The 15,885-nt window shown below is 34.5% G+C and overlaps 1 protein-coding gene across 1 annotated transcript in view; it reads left to right on the forward strand.

Moving 5' to 3' along the window:
• The first annotated feature begins 237 nt into the window (after positions 1-237).
• The window catches only part of RGS9 (regulator of G protein signaling 9), a 95,203-nt gene continuing 79,555 nt past the window's right edge, over positions 238-15,885 (forward strand). Inside the window, exons 1-2 of the mRNA XM_007482755.2 lie at positions 238-593; positions 12,861-12,957. Coding sequence (XP_007482817.2) covers positions 537-593; positions 12,861-12,957 — 154 coding nt within the window. The 5' untranslated portion in view covers positions 238-536. The remainder of the gene's footprint in view (positions 594-12,860; positions 12,958-15,885) is intronic.

Genomic DNA, 15,885 nt, shown 5'->3' on the forward strand with positions numbered 1-15,885 from the left:
ATGTTCCTATTCCAGATTCATTGTTTTTTTTTTTTATGTTATGGTACACATTTGCCATCATTCTTACCAACTGTGTATATTGGACAGCATCACTGGAATGAGGCACTTCAGCCTTGTCTTTATCTACTCAAGACGAGGACAGAGTTGATTGCCTCCCACAAATCCTCTAGTATCCTCGGCTCTCTCATTACCTCATTGGAATGCTGATGTCGTCTTGGTCGGGTGCACTGTCTCCCCCTTGTGGCCAGATGCCATAAGTACAGCGGATGCTAATGAACACAGAACCACTTGCTGATTGGGTGAGTGCCTTATTCCACAGCTGCTTTTCAAGCAGCTTTCAGAGCGAGACCAAATCACAGCAACAGCAGCAGCAGCAGCAGCCAGCACCATTTACCATCCCACTCCTTAGCATCACCTCTCCTTATCCCTAGACCATAAGATTGCTTGCCTTCTAAATTTTTTTTGATCTTTTACATTTATTTTAAACCATCACACCATCACTTATTTATTGGTTCTGAGACTGTTCAGTTTTCAGGATGACAATCAGACATCAAGGCCAGCAGTACAGGCCAAGAATGGCATTCCTCAGAAAGGTAACCTCTGCCTCTCCTAGCCTGGTGGGAAATAGGTGGGGGGAAAAACCAAACAAATCAACTTTTTCTTAGGAGGCAAAGCCTGGACAATATCTACAGGTTTAGAAGTTGTGGGAGGGGGAGAGTGAAGAGCACATAGAATCCCAGTAAAAAGGCATTTTCTTTTTAATTGCTACCACCATTGATTTTTGGTCAATGTATTGTGAAATGGTGTATGTGTGTGTATGAGTTTAAAGGAAAAGCTATTTAGGTTCCAAACTGATTGGGTATACAGAAAAATCAAGCATAAAGAGCTCTTGCTTAGAGCAGTATATGGATGAAAACAACCTGTTAGATGAGAAAACTGGGAGCATCTCAGCAGATCTGTATCTGGTCTAGGTTTTCCCCTCCTTGTGTAAGAGATACTTGGCTACCAAATATATTCTCTACTGAATTTGGTTGTTCCCTGAGCTGAAATACAGTTTTATTTGTAATACCCTTTATAGAACATTGTAATAAGGCATTCCATAGAAGCATTAGTCATATTTGAATCTGTATATGTTTGTTCTTTTGTGTCAACAATGACTTACTACAAAGGTTTGTGAGACTTAGCAACCCAGAAAACTAAGCATTGTCCTGTTGTATACTTGGGGTTTGTTGAGCCCCAGTTAAGGGGGAAGTGTTGTGCTTGGCCTCATTTTATTTCAGTTCTGTTAGAGAGGGATTTAAGAAAGTCATGGTGGAAATACTTGAAGGGGATTAGGCATTAATCCACTCTTTCTCCACTTCCTCCCTCCCCATGACTTTATCTGTGAGCGAAGTTCATCTTCTTGGGCTTATTTTTCTGAGCAATATCTGCTGTGATGGATGTGATTGCTTTATATGGATGATAGAGTTCCAGCTCCCCAAATAGTCAGTTAGCAAATATGTCCAGCTAATTAAAAAAAACCCCAACAACTCAGGAATCAATTCAATAATGAAGCAAGAAGACCAGAGCATTTGTCTATTTAGTTTACATTTCAGAGATCTTTACATTTTTTACATATTACATTTTACATATTAGCATTTTCATTGCAGAAGGAGACCAGTTACCAGTCATATTTTTGAAACCATTTTTGGAGGGCTTTATATTTGTTTTTATTATCTTTATTTTATTTCCTTCTAATTGAAAATGTCTTCTCCCAACCCCACTTCCAAATTGAAACTCAAGAGCATCATCCAATTCTTATACTGAAACCTCAAACTAATTATCAAGACATATTTAATTCTAACAGGCACATTTTAGCTGTCAGTAAGTTATTGAAAAACTGTCACATGGAAGACAGATTAGATTTAGTATGTTTGGCCACAAAAAATAGAATGAGGGGCTATAGTTCAGGGTTGTAAAAAAGGCTAAATCTACCTATGCACTATGTAAAGAAAATCTACTTAGAGGTTAAAGCTGTCTAAAAATGGAAAAGCTGCTTTAGGAAGTTGTGAGTCTCCCCTGACTGAAAGGCTTTTAGGGATAATTGGATGACCACTTGTTGGGAATATTTCAGAGGTGATTCCTATATGATTCTTATATGAGAACAAATTGGTCTAGTTGCCTTTTATGGTTCCTTTAAAACCTGAGATTCTTTAATTCTTGACTTAGAGGATTTTTTCTTTTGAAACCTTTTGATGGGATTATACTGGGAACAGTATAATCTCATTTGTTTTCTGGTCCTTAGTTCCTGTCCTTGTTTCTTAAGTTGTCATTTTTTTTTACAGTTTAGCCAAATTATCATTGTCAAATAATCCTTACAAAGCATGGAAAGGAGGTCAACAATTTAAAATTTAACTATTATTATTATTTTTCAACTAACAAACACTTATTTTTTCTCCTTTCACTCCCACTCTCAACTGAGCAATAGCAAAAAAGAAACTTAAAAACCTAGTTTTAATATATGCATACTATAGCAAAGAAAATTCTCTCCCTTGTCTATGCACAAAAACAATTTGTATCAGTCTGAAATCTGAGTCCATTGTCTCTCTGACAGAAGGTGGGTAGAATGTTTCAGTCTTCTGAAATATTAGTTGGCCATCTCGTTAATTAGAGTCTTTCAAAGTTTTTATGAATACATATACTGTTAATCTTGTTTTCTGGTTTTGCTCGCTGTACTTTGCATCAGTTCATGTAAGCCTTCCCAGGTTTCTCTGAAATTTTCCCATTCATAATTTTTTATATTGCAATAGTATATCATCATATTCATATATCATAATTTGTTTATCCATCTCCCAACCAATGAGCCTCCAATTAGTCTCTAGTTCTTTGCCACCACTAAAAGAGCTACTATAAATGTTTTTGTATATATAGATGATTTTCCTTTTCCTTTGATCTCTTTGTAGTATAGAACTAATAGTGATATCAATAAATAGTGATATCAAACTCGGTTATAAGGTATGTAGATGTTAGTAACTTTTGGGGATGTGGGTACAAATTGCTTTTAAGAATGGCTAGACCAGACAACAGCTCCTACAGTTTCTCTAGCATTTGTCATTTCCATTTTTTGTCAATTTAATTTCATGGGCATAATAAGGTAGTACTTCAGAGTTGTCTTAATTTGCCTTTCTCTAATTATTATTGATTTGTAGCTTTTTTAAAAATATGACTATTTGATAGATTGGATTTCATCTTCTGAAAACTATTTGTATCCTTTGAGTGGTCATTGGCTGTTATTCTTATGTATTTGAATGTTCCCCATATATCTTAGAAATGAGATCTTTATAAAATAAACTTCATGTAAAAATTTCCTCCCATTTCCCTTTTTTTTTCTAACTTTAGATGAATTGGTTGTTTGTGCAAAACCTTTTTAATTGTACATGATCAAAACTGTGCATTTCATCTTTTTTTTTTTTTAAACCCTTACCTTCCATCTTGGAGTCAATACTGTGTATTGGCTCCAAGGCAGAAGAGTGGTAAGGGCTAGGCAATGGGGGTCAAGTGACTTACCCAGGGTCACACAGCTGGGAAGTGTCTGAGGCCAAATTTGAACCTAGGACCTCCCATCTCTAGGACTGGCTCTCAATCCACTGAGAAACCCAGCTGCCCCCTACATTTCATCTTTTGTAATAATCTATCCCTCATTTAGTCATGAATTGTTTCCCTCTTCATAAATCAGGTAATTTCTTCATGCTCCTCAGATATGTTTATGATGTCACCCTGTATGCCTAAGTCATATGTCTATTTGGAGCTTATCTTGGTAGATGGTATGAGATATTGGTTTATACTTAGTTTCAATATTCCTAGAATTTTTTTTTATCAGTGAGTTCTTGCTCAGCATTCACTGAATTTATCAAAACTAGACTACTGTGTTTATTTGCTTCTGAATATTTTGTACTTAATATGTTCTGCTGATCATCTTATCTTTTTTTTTAATCTACTAAATGTCATTGATGATTACCGCTTTGTAATATTGTTTGAGGTCTGGTAGGTGCTACCAGATTCCATTCCTTTCTTTTTTAAATTTCATCTGAGATTCTTGACTTTTTAAAAATCCCTTTTAGATTAATTTAGTTATTTCCCCCCCCAGCTTTTAAAGGCAATTCTTTGGAAGTTGGATTGATATAGAACTAGAAAAGTAAATTAATTTAGAGAGTATTCACATTTTTTTATCATATTGGATCATCTTACTAGTAATCAGTATTTCTCCAATTATTTACATCTGTTTTTATTTATGTAGACAGTATCTTTATTTGTATTCATATAGGTTTTTTTTTTTTAAACCCTTACCTTCCCTCTTGGAGTCAATACTGAGTTTTGGCTCCAAGGCAGAAGAGCGGTAAGGGCTAGGCAATGGTGGGTTAAGTGACTTGCCCAGGGTCACACATCTGGGAAGTGTCTGAGGCCTGACTTGAACCTAGGACCTCCCGTCTCTAGGTCTAACTCTCAATCTACTGAGCCACCCAGCTGCCCCCTGTATTTATATAGTTTCTATGTAACTTTTGGCAGATAAACTTCCAAGTATTTTACATATTTTGTAGCTTTTTAAAAATGGAATTTCTCATTCTATCTCTTATTGGTAATATACTGAAATGATAATTTGTGTGGGTTTGTTTTATATCTTATAATTTTGTTGAGGCTGTTAATTTTTTGTTTAAGTTTTTAGCTGATTTTATAGAAATCTCTGAGTGAACCATCATAATGTTCATCTGCAAAAAGTCATGATTTTGTTCCTTTTTGTTCCCTAGATTTCTTTTTTTGGCCTGGTTGCTATATTTAGCCCTTGGTTTTTGACAGATACTACTTATTGTATTAGGGAAAGAATTGTCTCTATGCTTTCTGATTCCCCCCCCCCCCCAACAGAAATGGGTATGGAACCTTATCAAAAGCATAGGCATCTGTTGATAGAAACATGATTTCCCCACCCACTCATGATTAATGTATTCATATTGTTATAGTTTCTCTAATATTGAATCAGCCTTGCATTTCACTAACTTGGTCATAGTGTATAATCTTTATGGTAGATTTCTATGGTCTTTTTGCTAATATCTTATTTAAAATTTTTGCATTAAATATTCAGTAGGCATATTGGCCCCTCATTTTCTTTTTCTACTTTAACTCTTCCTGGTTAAAGTATCAAGAATATATGTGTATCATTAGAGGAACTTAGTAGAACCATGTTGTTTTCCTATTTTTCCAAATTTTTAAAAAAATATGAGAATAAATTGTTTTTTAAATGTTTGATAGATTTATTTTAGAAATCAGTCTGTTTGTAGTAATCCCCCTCCCTCAATCCTTGGAACTAATTCATGACTTGTTCAATTTCTTTTTCTGAGATTGAAATATTTAAGTACTCTATTTCTGGTCCTGTTAATCTGTGAATTTTGTATTTTTGTGCATATTCATCAATTTTGTTTCAATTGTCAGTCTTATTGGCATATAATTGGGCAACATAATTTCTAATAATTTCCCTTATTTCTTCCTTTCTTGTAAATTCACCTTTTTCATTTTTGAATACTGGTAGTTTGATTTTTATTCTTTTATTAAAAATCAAATGAGCTAGTGGCTTATTTATTTCAAATAACTCAGCTCCTACTTTTATTAATTATTATTTTGCTTTTAATTTTGTTCATTTCTTCTTTGAATTTTAATATTTCTATTTTGACATTTCATTGGTATTTTAAATTTATTATTACTCTGCCATAGTAATCTTCTTGCACTCACTCTTGAAATTCAAAACTGCTAAACATTGCCTAACTTTCTAGAGTATCTTGAACTAATGTGATGATACACTAGTACACTTTAGTCCTTTTGTGCAAAATCTGGTAGTTATATACTATATATATATACACACACACACACACACACACACACACACACACACACACACACACACACGACTATGTATATAACCATTCGTATCTATGTATTCTTTTTTAATACTATCATTGTAGGTGATGAAGTACTAGATAGACTCTGTGATAATGTTTTGACCACTTGATTTTTGGTTTGTTAATACCTTATGATTCTATTTTAGGTTTTATAGAATAAGGAGGTGGCCAAAGAACAATTCCTCTACCCTGTATACTGTGCCTCTCTTAATGTATTTTAGAATAACATGAAATTTTAGGGACTTCCATATTAAACTATTGACTCATTTTGACTGTGAAGTTCACTAAATCCTTTGGATATATTTTTATAAGAACTTCTGTCTAATCATGATTGTCTTGACATTTATTTGTGAAGTATTTTGTGTGGAATTTAAGCCTAGAACATTTATTCTTATTATATTTGAGTTTATTCAATTCATCACTGTTCTTGCTTGTGTAATTTGTTTATGAGTATAGATTCTGTTATGCAGCATTGTCATTATTTCTTTAAGCTGTATTACCTGTAAATCTGATGACATCAGGACTTCTATTCAAATCTTTGACAAAAATGTTGAATGGGGTTTATGGGATGCTCCGTTAGAGAATAATTCTCCAAGTTGACAATGACATTGACAAGTCTTTAAGTTCAGTCATTTGACTACTTCCAAACACACATAACTCTGCTATTATATAGCCCATATCTTGCCATCTCACCCATAATGTATAATGAAAGATTTTGTCAAGTAGTTTGTTAAAACCTAAATATACACTGCAAAAACATTGCCATGATATACCATGTTGATACTCTCTCAGGAAAGAAAACGAGAATAGTCTAGCATAACTTGTTATTGGTGAATCTGTGTGTGCTAGAATTTTGTCAAGAATAGAAGACAAGTTCACTGTTATATTATTTGCTGATTCAAATTTTTCTTTTTTTAAAATTGTGACATCATTTGACTTCTATAGTTCTTTCACTGTTTCCCCACATCTTTCAGAGGTGACCAATAATAGCTCAGTAATTACATCTGCCAGTTTTTCATTAATCTAAAATTTAATTTATCCAAGTCTGGTGATTTAAACTCATGGAAAGCAGCAAGATACCCTTTGATTTTTCTTTTATTTAATTTAGATTTACACTAATTCTTAGACATTTTAAACTTCAGAAGGTTGGCATATTAGGAACAGATGTACTAAGAGAAAAACTGGACACCTTTTTAAGCTTAAATAACATACTCTGAATCCCCAGCTCAGATGGGGCCCTTCTAAAAGCGAATCTAAGTATTATTAATATTTAAAAAAATTTAAAAACCCTTATCTTCTGTTTTAGAATCAATACCAAGTATGAATTTCAAGGCAGAAAAGCAATAAGGGCTAGGCAACTGGGGTTAAATGACTTGCCCAGGGTCACACAGCTAGGAAGGGATGAGGTCAAATTTGAACTCAGGATCTCTTATTTCTAGGCCTGGGTCTCTAAGCCACCTAAGCTGCCTCTAATTACATTTTTAAAAATGGAATTTCTTATCTGTATAGCTACAGTATATAGTGGGAAGTAGAGATAGATATGGAAGGCTCACATTGGTATGGACTTCATGGGATGGAAAAGTGAACTGGATTTGGAATCAGAAAACCTTGTTCAAATCCTGGCTTTGCCACTTATTACTTGTGTGACCTTGAGCACACACTTCACCTTCTGTGTCTCAATTTATATATTTAGAAACTGAGGAGATTTATTTATTTATTTTATATTTAGTTAACATAAGGGGATTGAACTAGAAGGACTCTAAGGTCCTTTCCAGCTCAGTCTTCTGAGTGTCCATTTCCTACTATATATTAAAATATATGTATATATGTACTATATATGAGTATATTATATACATACATATATGTGTGTATACACACATTAACATATTTAATAGCTAGGAAAAATGACTTGACCCCTAGTGTTTTCATTTTTATTTATTAAAAAAACCCTTCCTTCCTCTGTCTCTCTCTCTCTCTCTCTCTCTCTCTCTCTCTTTCTTTCTTTCTTTCTTTCTTTCTCTCTTTCTCTCTTTCTCTCTCTCTCTCTCTCTCTCTCTCTCTCTCTTTCTCCCTTTCTCCCTTTCTCTCTCTCTCTCTTTCTTTTTTCTTTTCTTTCTTTCTTTTTCTTCTCTTACCTTCTGCCTTAAAATTAATACTATGTATTATTATTATTATGTAAAATTAATACTATGTATTGGTTCCAAGGCAGAAGAGTGTTATGGGCAGGCAATGGGTGTTAAGTGACTTACCCAGAGTCACAGAGCTAGGAAGTGTCTGAGGCTGGATTTAAACCAGGACATCCTGTCTCTAGGTCTGACTCTCAATCCACTGAGCTATCCAGCTGTCCCCCTCTTCAACTTAATCTGGGGAGGTTGAACAGGTGGCTTCTCCCAGTAAGAATGCATCTTGTATCTTCAATTCAGTCTAAAAGGCTTTTGTTAAACATCCAATATGTACTAGGTGCTTGTGATACAAAGGCAAAAATCAAGTAGTCACTGACTTCAAGAAGGTTACTAGTCAGAAACAGCATGCACACAAATAAGTAAATATAATATCTATGTATATACATCTATGTCTACCTCTCCAACTATATCTGTATTAACAACTCTTCTATAAAACTGAAATGGTCCTGGCCACTTCCTCTTTCACTACCATCTTTGCTAATTATTTTCACTGACTCCAGAGAAATGAGGGGAAACTCAACCAATTGAATCTTTTTTCCTACAGTGACCAAATTCTTAGTTCTAGCTCCCCTTGAAACTTCCCTAAATACACTAAAAAAAGTTATTTTCAGAGTTGAAATGATGACAGCAACAACTAAACATGAAGTAATTTCAGTAGAGGAAGCATTAATTACTCGGGTGTGCTTCTTGTGCAGAAAGGGCCTCTTGTAGAAGGTCACACTTAAGCTCAGTCTTGAAGTCTGGAACTAGGGGTTGTGGGAGACGTGAAAAGAGAGAGCACTGTAGGTATATGGAACAGATTAGGAAAAGATACAGAGAAGGAAGATGGAATGTGTAAACAACAAAAAGAAGGACAGTTTAGATGGACAGGCTATAAAGCATGAGAGGGGGTAATGATATACAATCAGCCTGGGAAGATTAGTTGGTGAAGGACTTTAGATGTCAAATAAAGAAAAATCTATTGGCAAAGAGGAGTTTTTGAAGTTTCTGAATAAAAATTACATAATATCTTAGACTAGAAGCTGGTGCTGTCTTGTAGCCTACTCTCCCATATGGGTATTATCAATTTGCCTTTTTTCCCTGTGGATGTGTCATTGACCCAGTGGCCTGAAAGTCTGCCAGACCATGTCATTGAGGAAAGTCAAGGAACAACAGTTTTAAATGGAATTAAATGAATAGTTTTCTGTTCCAATTTCCCCATCCTTTCCCCCACCCCTGAGGCTCTGATGAAAACAAAATACATTTCTAAATTAGGAGCCAAGGGGAGTTGTCTGGGAGCCAAGAGTGACTGTTTACATATTAGCTAACTGTCTGTAGCTGTTATCCAGAGAGTGATGAGACTGAGACAGAAGGGATGTCTTTGCTAGCATTTGTTTACACATCCAATTACAGTGGCAGAATTCCTAAAATTGTGTAATCATGTGTATGCCTCTTGATTTGGCTTCAGAGATTAAAATAATACATTTTATTCTCAAGCATTTTTTTTTAAACCCTTACCTTCCATCTTGGAATCAATACTATGTAATGGTTTCAAGACAGAAGAATGATAAGGGCTAGGCAATAGGGGTCAAGTTACTTGCCCAGGGTCACCCAGAAGGGATATTAGGGATTGTCCCTTCAGAGATTGTTCAATTCCCCCTCATTTTATAGATTAAGATCCTAAGGCTATAACTGGTTGACAGTTGAAATAGCAAGTAACTTCTCTTGAGCTAGTTTCATCATCTGTAAAATAGGGTGGCTATGTGGTATAGTAGATAGAGTGCTGGGCCTGGAGATAGAAAGACAACTTTTTGAGTTCAAATCTGGCCTTAAATGCTTCCTAGCTGTGTGGCCCTGGGCAAGTCACTTAACCCTGTTTAACTCAGTTTCTTCATTTTTAAAATAAGGTGGAGATGGAAATGGAAAACCACTTTGGTATCTTTTCCAAGAAAACACCAAATAGTGTCATGAAGAATCAGATATGACTGAAAAACTGAAAAACAACAACAAAATGGGACTAATAATAGCATCTCCCACATTGGATTGTGATGATTTAATGCAATAATGTACATAAATAACCTTTCAAACTCTAAAATACTATATATAAATATGAGAAGTTGTTGTAAACTAGGATTTCCCTGTCAGGCTTAAATTAAATAAAAACAAACTTATCTTTTATTAAAGCCACAAGTAAAAGAAATCTGATTCTGAATATTTGGCACCACATAAAGAAAATATCTTTCTCAAACTCTGAGAACTAGCCAAGTTGGCCTTTAATCTGTCATGTGTTCTCCATGCATAATATATCATCTACCATTTCCATGTTTTTGCTATAGCTGTTCCCTTTGCCTAGAACACACTCACACTCTCGCTTCCATTTTTGTCTCATAAAATAATTACCTGGGGCAGCTGGATAGCTCAATGGATTGAGAGCCAGGCCTAGAGATGGGAGGTCCTAGGTTCAAATTTGGCCTCAGACACTTCCCAGCTATGTGACCCTGGGCAAGTCACTTGACCCCCATTGCCTAGCCCTTACCACTCTTCTGCCTTGGAGTCAATACACAGTATTGACTCCAAGATGGAAGGTAAGGGTTTAAAAAAAAATGACCTACGTGAAGCCTCCTGACCCTCTTCTCATCTACTTTGTATTTAGCTACCTCATATTTATTTTGTTTTATTTTATTTTTTTCAGTATACACATAGGCCTACAGACACATGTTAGTTTTACCAATAGAATGTCAGTTCTTGAGAGTAGAAATTGTTTCATTTTTTTAATGTCTCCCCAGTACCTGGCTAATCTACTATTAAGTAGATTCTTAATCAATGCTTATTGATTTATTAATTGATAAATCTCTCCCACAAATACATAAAGCATTAGTGGAAGGAGTAGACACACATTGAGTTCACAAATAGAGAGGGACATCTGTGACCAAAGCTCATTTGAGGAGGAACAGCTTACATCTCTGATGTTGCAAGGGCTGCTGAGGTCCTTATGCTGCTCTCACTGACTTGGGTCTTGCAGATTCCTCTAGGTGCTGATGCACTGTAGTTACTATGGACTCCTGTTTATGGCTTCTCTGAAATCTTGGTTGAGGGTGCTACTATCCATTTTTCAGGAAAGACATGGAACCATTACCCTGGAATAAATAGGAGCCTCCATGATTCTGCTTTCTTTGTCTTGACTCAGAATTATGGGGACTCAGTTGATCAGAGCTTTCCTGTTCAACCCTTGTTATAAGAGCTTTGAACCTTTACATCTCTACTTTATTCACTCCTCTACTGAAGTAGATTCTTCTTCATATTCACTTTCAGCTGACTATTATCATAAAGCCTCTTAGTATAAGAACATGGCTTAGATGCTTTTTATTGCACTCAGGCTTCCTATAAAACAAACTCAAAACTCCAAGTCTATTGCTACCCTCTATGTACCAAAACTACTTTCCTTTTTATGAAATGCTATCCCTATTTAGGGACTCGTCATAGACATATTTTTATTTCGGTTAAGTTATATCAAGTAAAGAAGGATTTATTAAATACCCACTATGTGCTAACCATTATTCTAAGTGCTAGGTCTATAAAGAGGCAAAAAACAGTTTGTTCTTTGGGAGTTTACAATCTAATAGGAGAAACAATGCAAACAATTATGTTCTAACAAGATGTGTATGTGTGTGTGTGTGTGTGTGTGTGTGTGTGTGTGTGTGTGTGTGTGTGAGATAAATTGGAAATAATCTCCGAGGGAAGGCACAAGATTTAAAGGATTGGGAAAGTCTTCTTGCAAACAGTGGGAGGAATGTTCTCTCTCTTTACCTCTGTATCATGGGATTATAGAATCCCTCTGCTTTTAAGATGCCTTTCAAACACTGCTCGCTACATGAAACCTTTCCTGATCTCAAGTTATCTAGTATCCTCCTCTCAAACTACATTGTATTGTGTAATTGGCAATTATATCAGGCTCAGTGCAGATGAGCTCAAATCCTACCTTTGACACCAACTATGTGATCAAAGGCAAGTTCCTTAACTTCTTTCAGCCTCAATTTCTTCATCTGTAAAATAAGGATACTTATAAATAGCACCTACCTCCCAGAGTTGTAAAAATCAAATGAATTAACATATGTAAAATGCTTTGCAAACCTATATAAACGCTAGCTATTATTACAATTATTAACTGCTTTAGATTTATTTTCTTTATATTTATTCTACATTTTCTTATATATGTGCTTGTTTCCTCCTATATATTGAAGTTTCTTGGGAGAAGAGATTATTTCATTCATTGTATTTGTCCCCAGGACCTAGCACAGTGCCTGGCACAAAACAGATTCTTAATAAATACTTGTTGACTGATTAGAGAAAGACTTGGTAAAGTCCACCTCTAATGCCTTATCATGCTAGGGGGTAACCCTGTTTTCTCCAAGCCCATGACAGTAGAGTATATGCTTTGAGAGGTCCTTCCAAATTGGAAAGTCTTCAAGTATGGCTCAATTGACAGATGATATCTGTCATCTGATGACCAGATGAACTCCATGGAAGAAAATTATAAATACTTTATGTTTTATTAAAACCAGAAATAAAAGAAGCTTGATTCTGGATATCTGGCACCACAAAAATAGAATATCCATATAAATATGCCAAATACCCAGAATCAGATTTGTTTTTCGTTTGACTTAATGTCCCTTCTCATATATAGTTTAAAAATAATTTAAAATCTCAGAAGATAGACAAGAAGTGCTTTGTTAGGACTTACCCTTTGAACTCCTTCCATTCTGCCTTTCAGATTGAAGCCTTGGTTAAGGAGATGCAGAACCCAGAGACGGGAATCAGAATGCAAAGTCAGAGGGTCATGATCACTAACATCCCTCATGCAATGACAGGTAGGACATGGCAAAGACTTTGGGGTCTCCTGGGGCTGAGGTTTGTGTCTAGATCAGAATGTATTCTTGTCACACCAGTTGGATTAAGTCATAAACAGGAAGTGATAAAAATCCATTCTAAAATAAGGTTTTGATGTTGTAATTCCCAGTAGTGGGAGTGAAAAGAGATGACTTGAATGTGTCAGTTTTGGAAACCATTCCTTTTAGAAGATCACCATTTAAAAAGTAATAGTTTTACTTAATGCATTTTGTTTTTATGGGGAAATGATTTCCCAATAAGCTGCTAATTCCCTCTCCTTTGCTCTTTTTTACGATAAGGGGGAAACAGTTAAACAAAAGTGTCTAATGCAATGATCACAACTGACAGAGTATGTAACATTCTACATTCATAGTCTTCCACTTTTTTACTGAAATAATTATATTCAAATAGCAAACATCTGGAACCAATTCAGATAATTGAATTTAATCCAAGTTCTGTTTTCTTTTAGTATTTCTACTTTTAATATCATTATTGTAACAACATATATTGTTCTCTTGCTTTTGTTTCAGGATGTCTTCCTATCTTTCTGTTAATTCTTCATATTCATTGTTTCTTATAGCACAAAAATCTTACACCAACCATTGTTCAATTATTCCCATATTGAAGAGCACCTACTTTATTTCTAGTTCTTTTGCTAATCAAAAAAATAAAATTAATATTTTGTTTTATATAGGACTTTTTGTTTCTTTCACTATCAATACAATGATTAACATTTCATTGTTAGGTTGCTAACTTCTTGAGGTAGGAAGGCATACCATCTGTGAGCTGTGATCAACTATTGTAGCTTTGTATTTCAGGATTTAGGCACATGGTTTTTGAGAGCCATGACATATTCCAAGGCAGAGCTTTCCAACAGAGAATTAATTTTGGTAGCATAATTTGTGGACAAGAAATCCTATGCTAACAAGTTCAATGGTGAAGAATTGCTTATATTTTACCTCTTAATTTGTTATAAATTTTCCTTTAAAATTTTTGATATTGGCAATTTGTTTTTCTTCTCTTTAAAAAAAAATCCCAAATAGTTAATTTATTTTGTAAATTTCCCCTCTCCACTGAAAACATAGCTCCTAGTTTAAAAAAATTAATTCAATAATACTTTGCTTTCAATTTTATTTTTATCTTCTTTGGTTTTCAGGTTATTTTATGTTTAGTTAGAATTTTTTTGATTTGACAGTTTTCAATTTGTTTGCCCAATTTGTTGATTTTTTTAAACCCTTATTTTCTGTCTTGATTGATTCTAATACTGTGTTGCAAAGCAGAAAAGTGGTAAGGGCTAGGTAATGGGGGTTAAGTGACTTGCTCAGAGTCACATGGCAAGGAAGTGTCTGAGGCCAGATTTGAACCTAGGACTTCCCATCTCTAGGCCTGACTCTCAATCCACTGAGCAACCCAGCTGCCCCCTTTTTTTCTTTTTTAATGATGAATATGCTTAGAGCTATAGGTTTTCCCCTAAAGATTACTTTGGCTACTTCCCAAAAGTTTTTAAATGTTATCTTATTAGTTGTCATTTTCTTGGTTCATATTTTATTTTTATTTTGACCTACATATTCTTCAAGATAAATTTCTTAGTCATTCTATTTGAATATTTTAATTGTCTTTTACTGATTATAATTTGTGTTGTCTTATTATCAGTAAAAGATTTTTAATATTTCTTCTTTTTTGTATGTTTATAATATTTGTATGTTTATAATAATATAATTAGCACATTGTCAATTTTTGTAATAGTGCCAAAGGATCCCATGTACTATGTATATTCCTTTGGTTCTTAATCAGTAATTGCTAGAGAGCTCTCATGCCTAACTTTCCTAAAATTCTATTAAATAACATAGTTTGTTTATCTTTTTTTGTTTATGTTTGAAGGGGAAGCATTGAGGAGTTCAATTATTTTGTTTTTACTATCTATTTCTCTTTATAATCATAATTCCTTTAAGTACTTAGATACTAATCTATTTGGTATATGTACATTAAATATTAATATTATTTCAATATCTATGTTTCCTTAACTGTAATGCAATTTTTCTGCTTATCTCTTTTATCCTTGATCATTCTTAACTGTTGATTTGTCTGATTTCTTGGTTGCTACTTCTAGTTCAGAAAAATTGCTTGAGATAATAAATTTTTCTTAAAGCTCTCATTTTAGCATTTTATGGATTTTTATGTTTCAAGTGTGTTGCTTGTAAGAAACATTGTTTGATTCTGCTTTCTAATACATTGTTATCCATTTTTGTTCTATGTTTGAGTTAATTCTATTCACAATTACAATCTTGATTGGGTCTTTTATTCTTTCATATTCTTGTAGTTTTTTTTCTTTCTTTTTGCCTCCTTAGTTATAAAGAATAAAGTAGGTGTACATGAAAGTCAACAGAGATAGACTGAGGCACATTTTCTCTGATTAAGATAACATTTTATTAACAGAGGTATTACATTCTAATAGAATGGGTATGTAAAGGATAATTTTAGTGTTGTGACCTAAACTATATTAATTATTGGTCTCCATGGATATCCCAAATAAAAAAATACACAAGTCAACTTGAAATTTATGGTGGTTTAATTAATATAGTGGAAAGAAATTAAGAAGAAGGGAGAAGGAAAAGGTGTAGAAGATTAGAGGCTCTAGGAAGATAAAGTTTTGGAGAGTAAAGGAGGAAGGAATCAGCCTGAACTCCAAGAGGGTTCAGCCAAGATACCTGAACCTGAATTAGCTCAAGGGCAAACTCACCACCAAAACCCAAAAAATAGCTGCCACCATGCCAAGATGTTGGAACACTTAGCACAATGCCAGCCAGAGCCACCTCTCTGGGAAAAAAGACCGATGAGAGGAAGCCCTGCGAAAAAACTTAGACAATTCTCCCTCACTTTCCTGTGTCTCCTCTGCACCAATGGTAGCC

The sequence above is a fragment of the Monodelphis domestica genome, chromosome 2 (genome assembly GCF_027887165.1).
Source record: "Monodelphis domestica isolate mMonDom1 chromosome 2, mMonDom1.pri, whole genome shotgun sequence".
NCBI lineage: Eukaryota > Metazoa > Chordata > Mammalia > Didelphimorphia > Didelphidae > Monodelphis > Monodelphis domestica.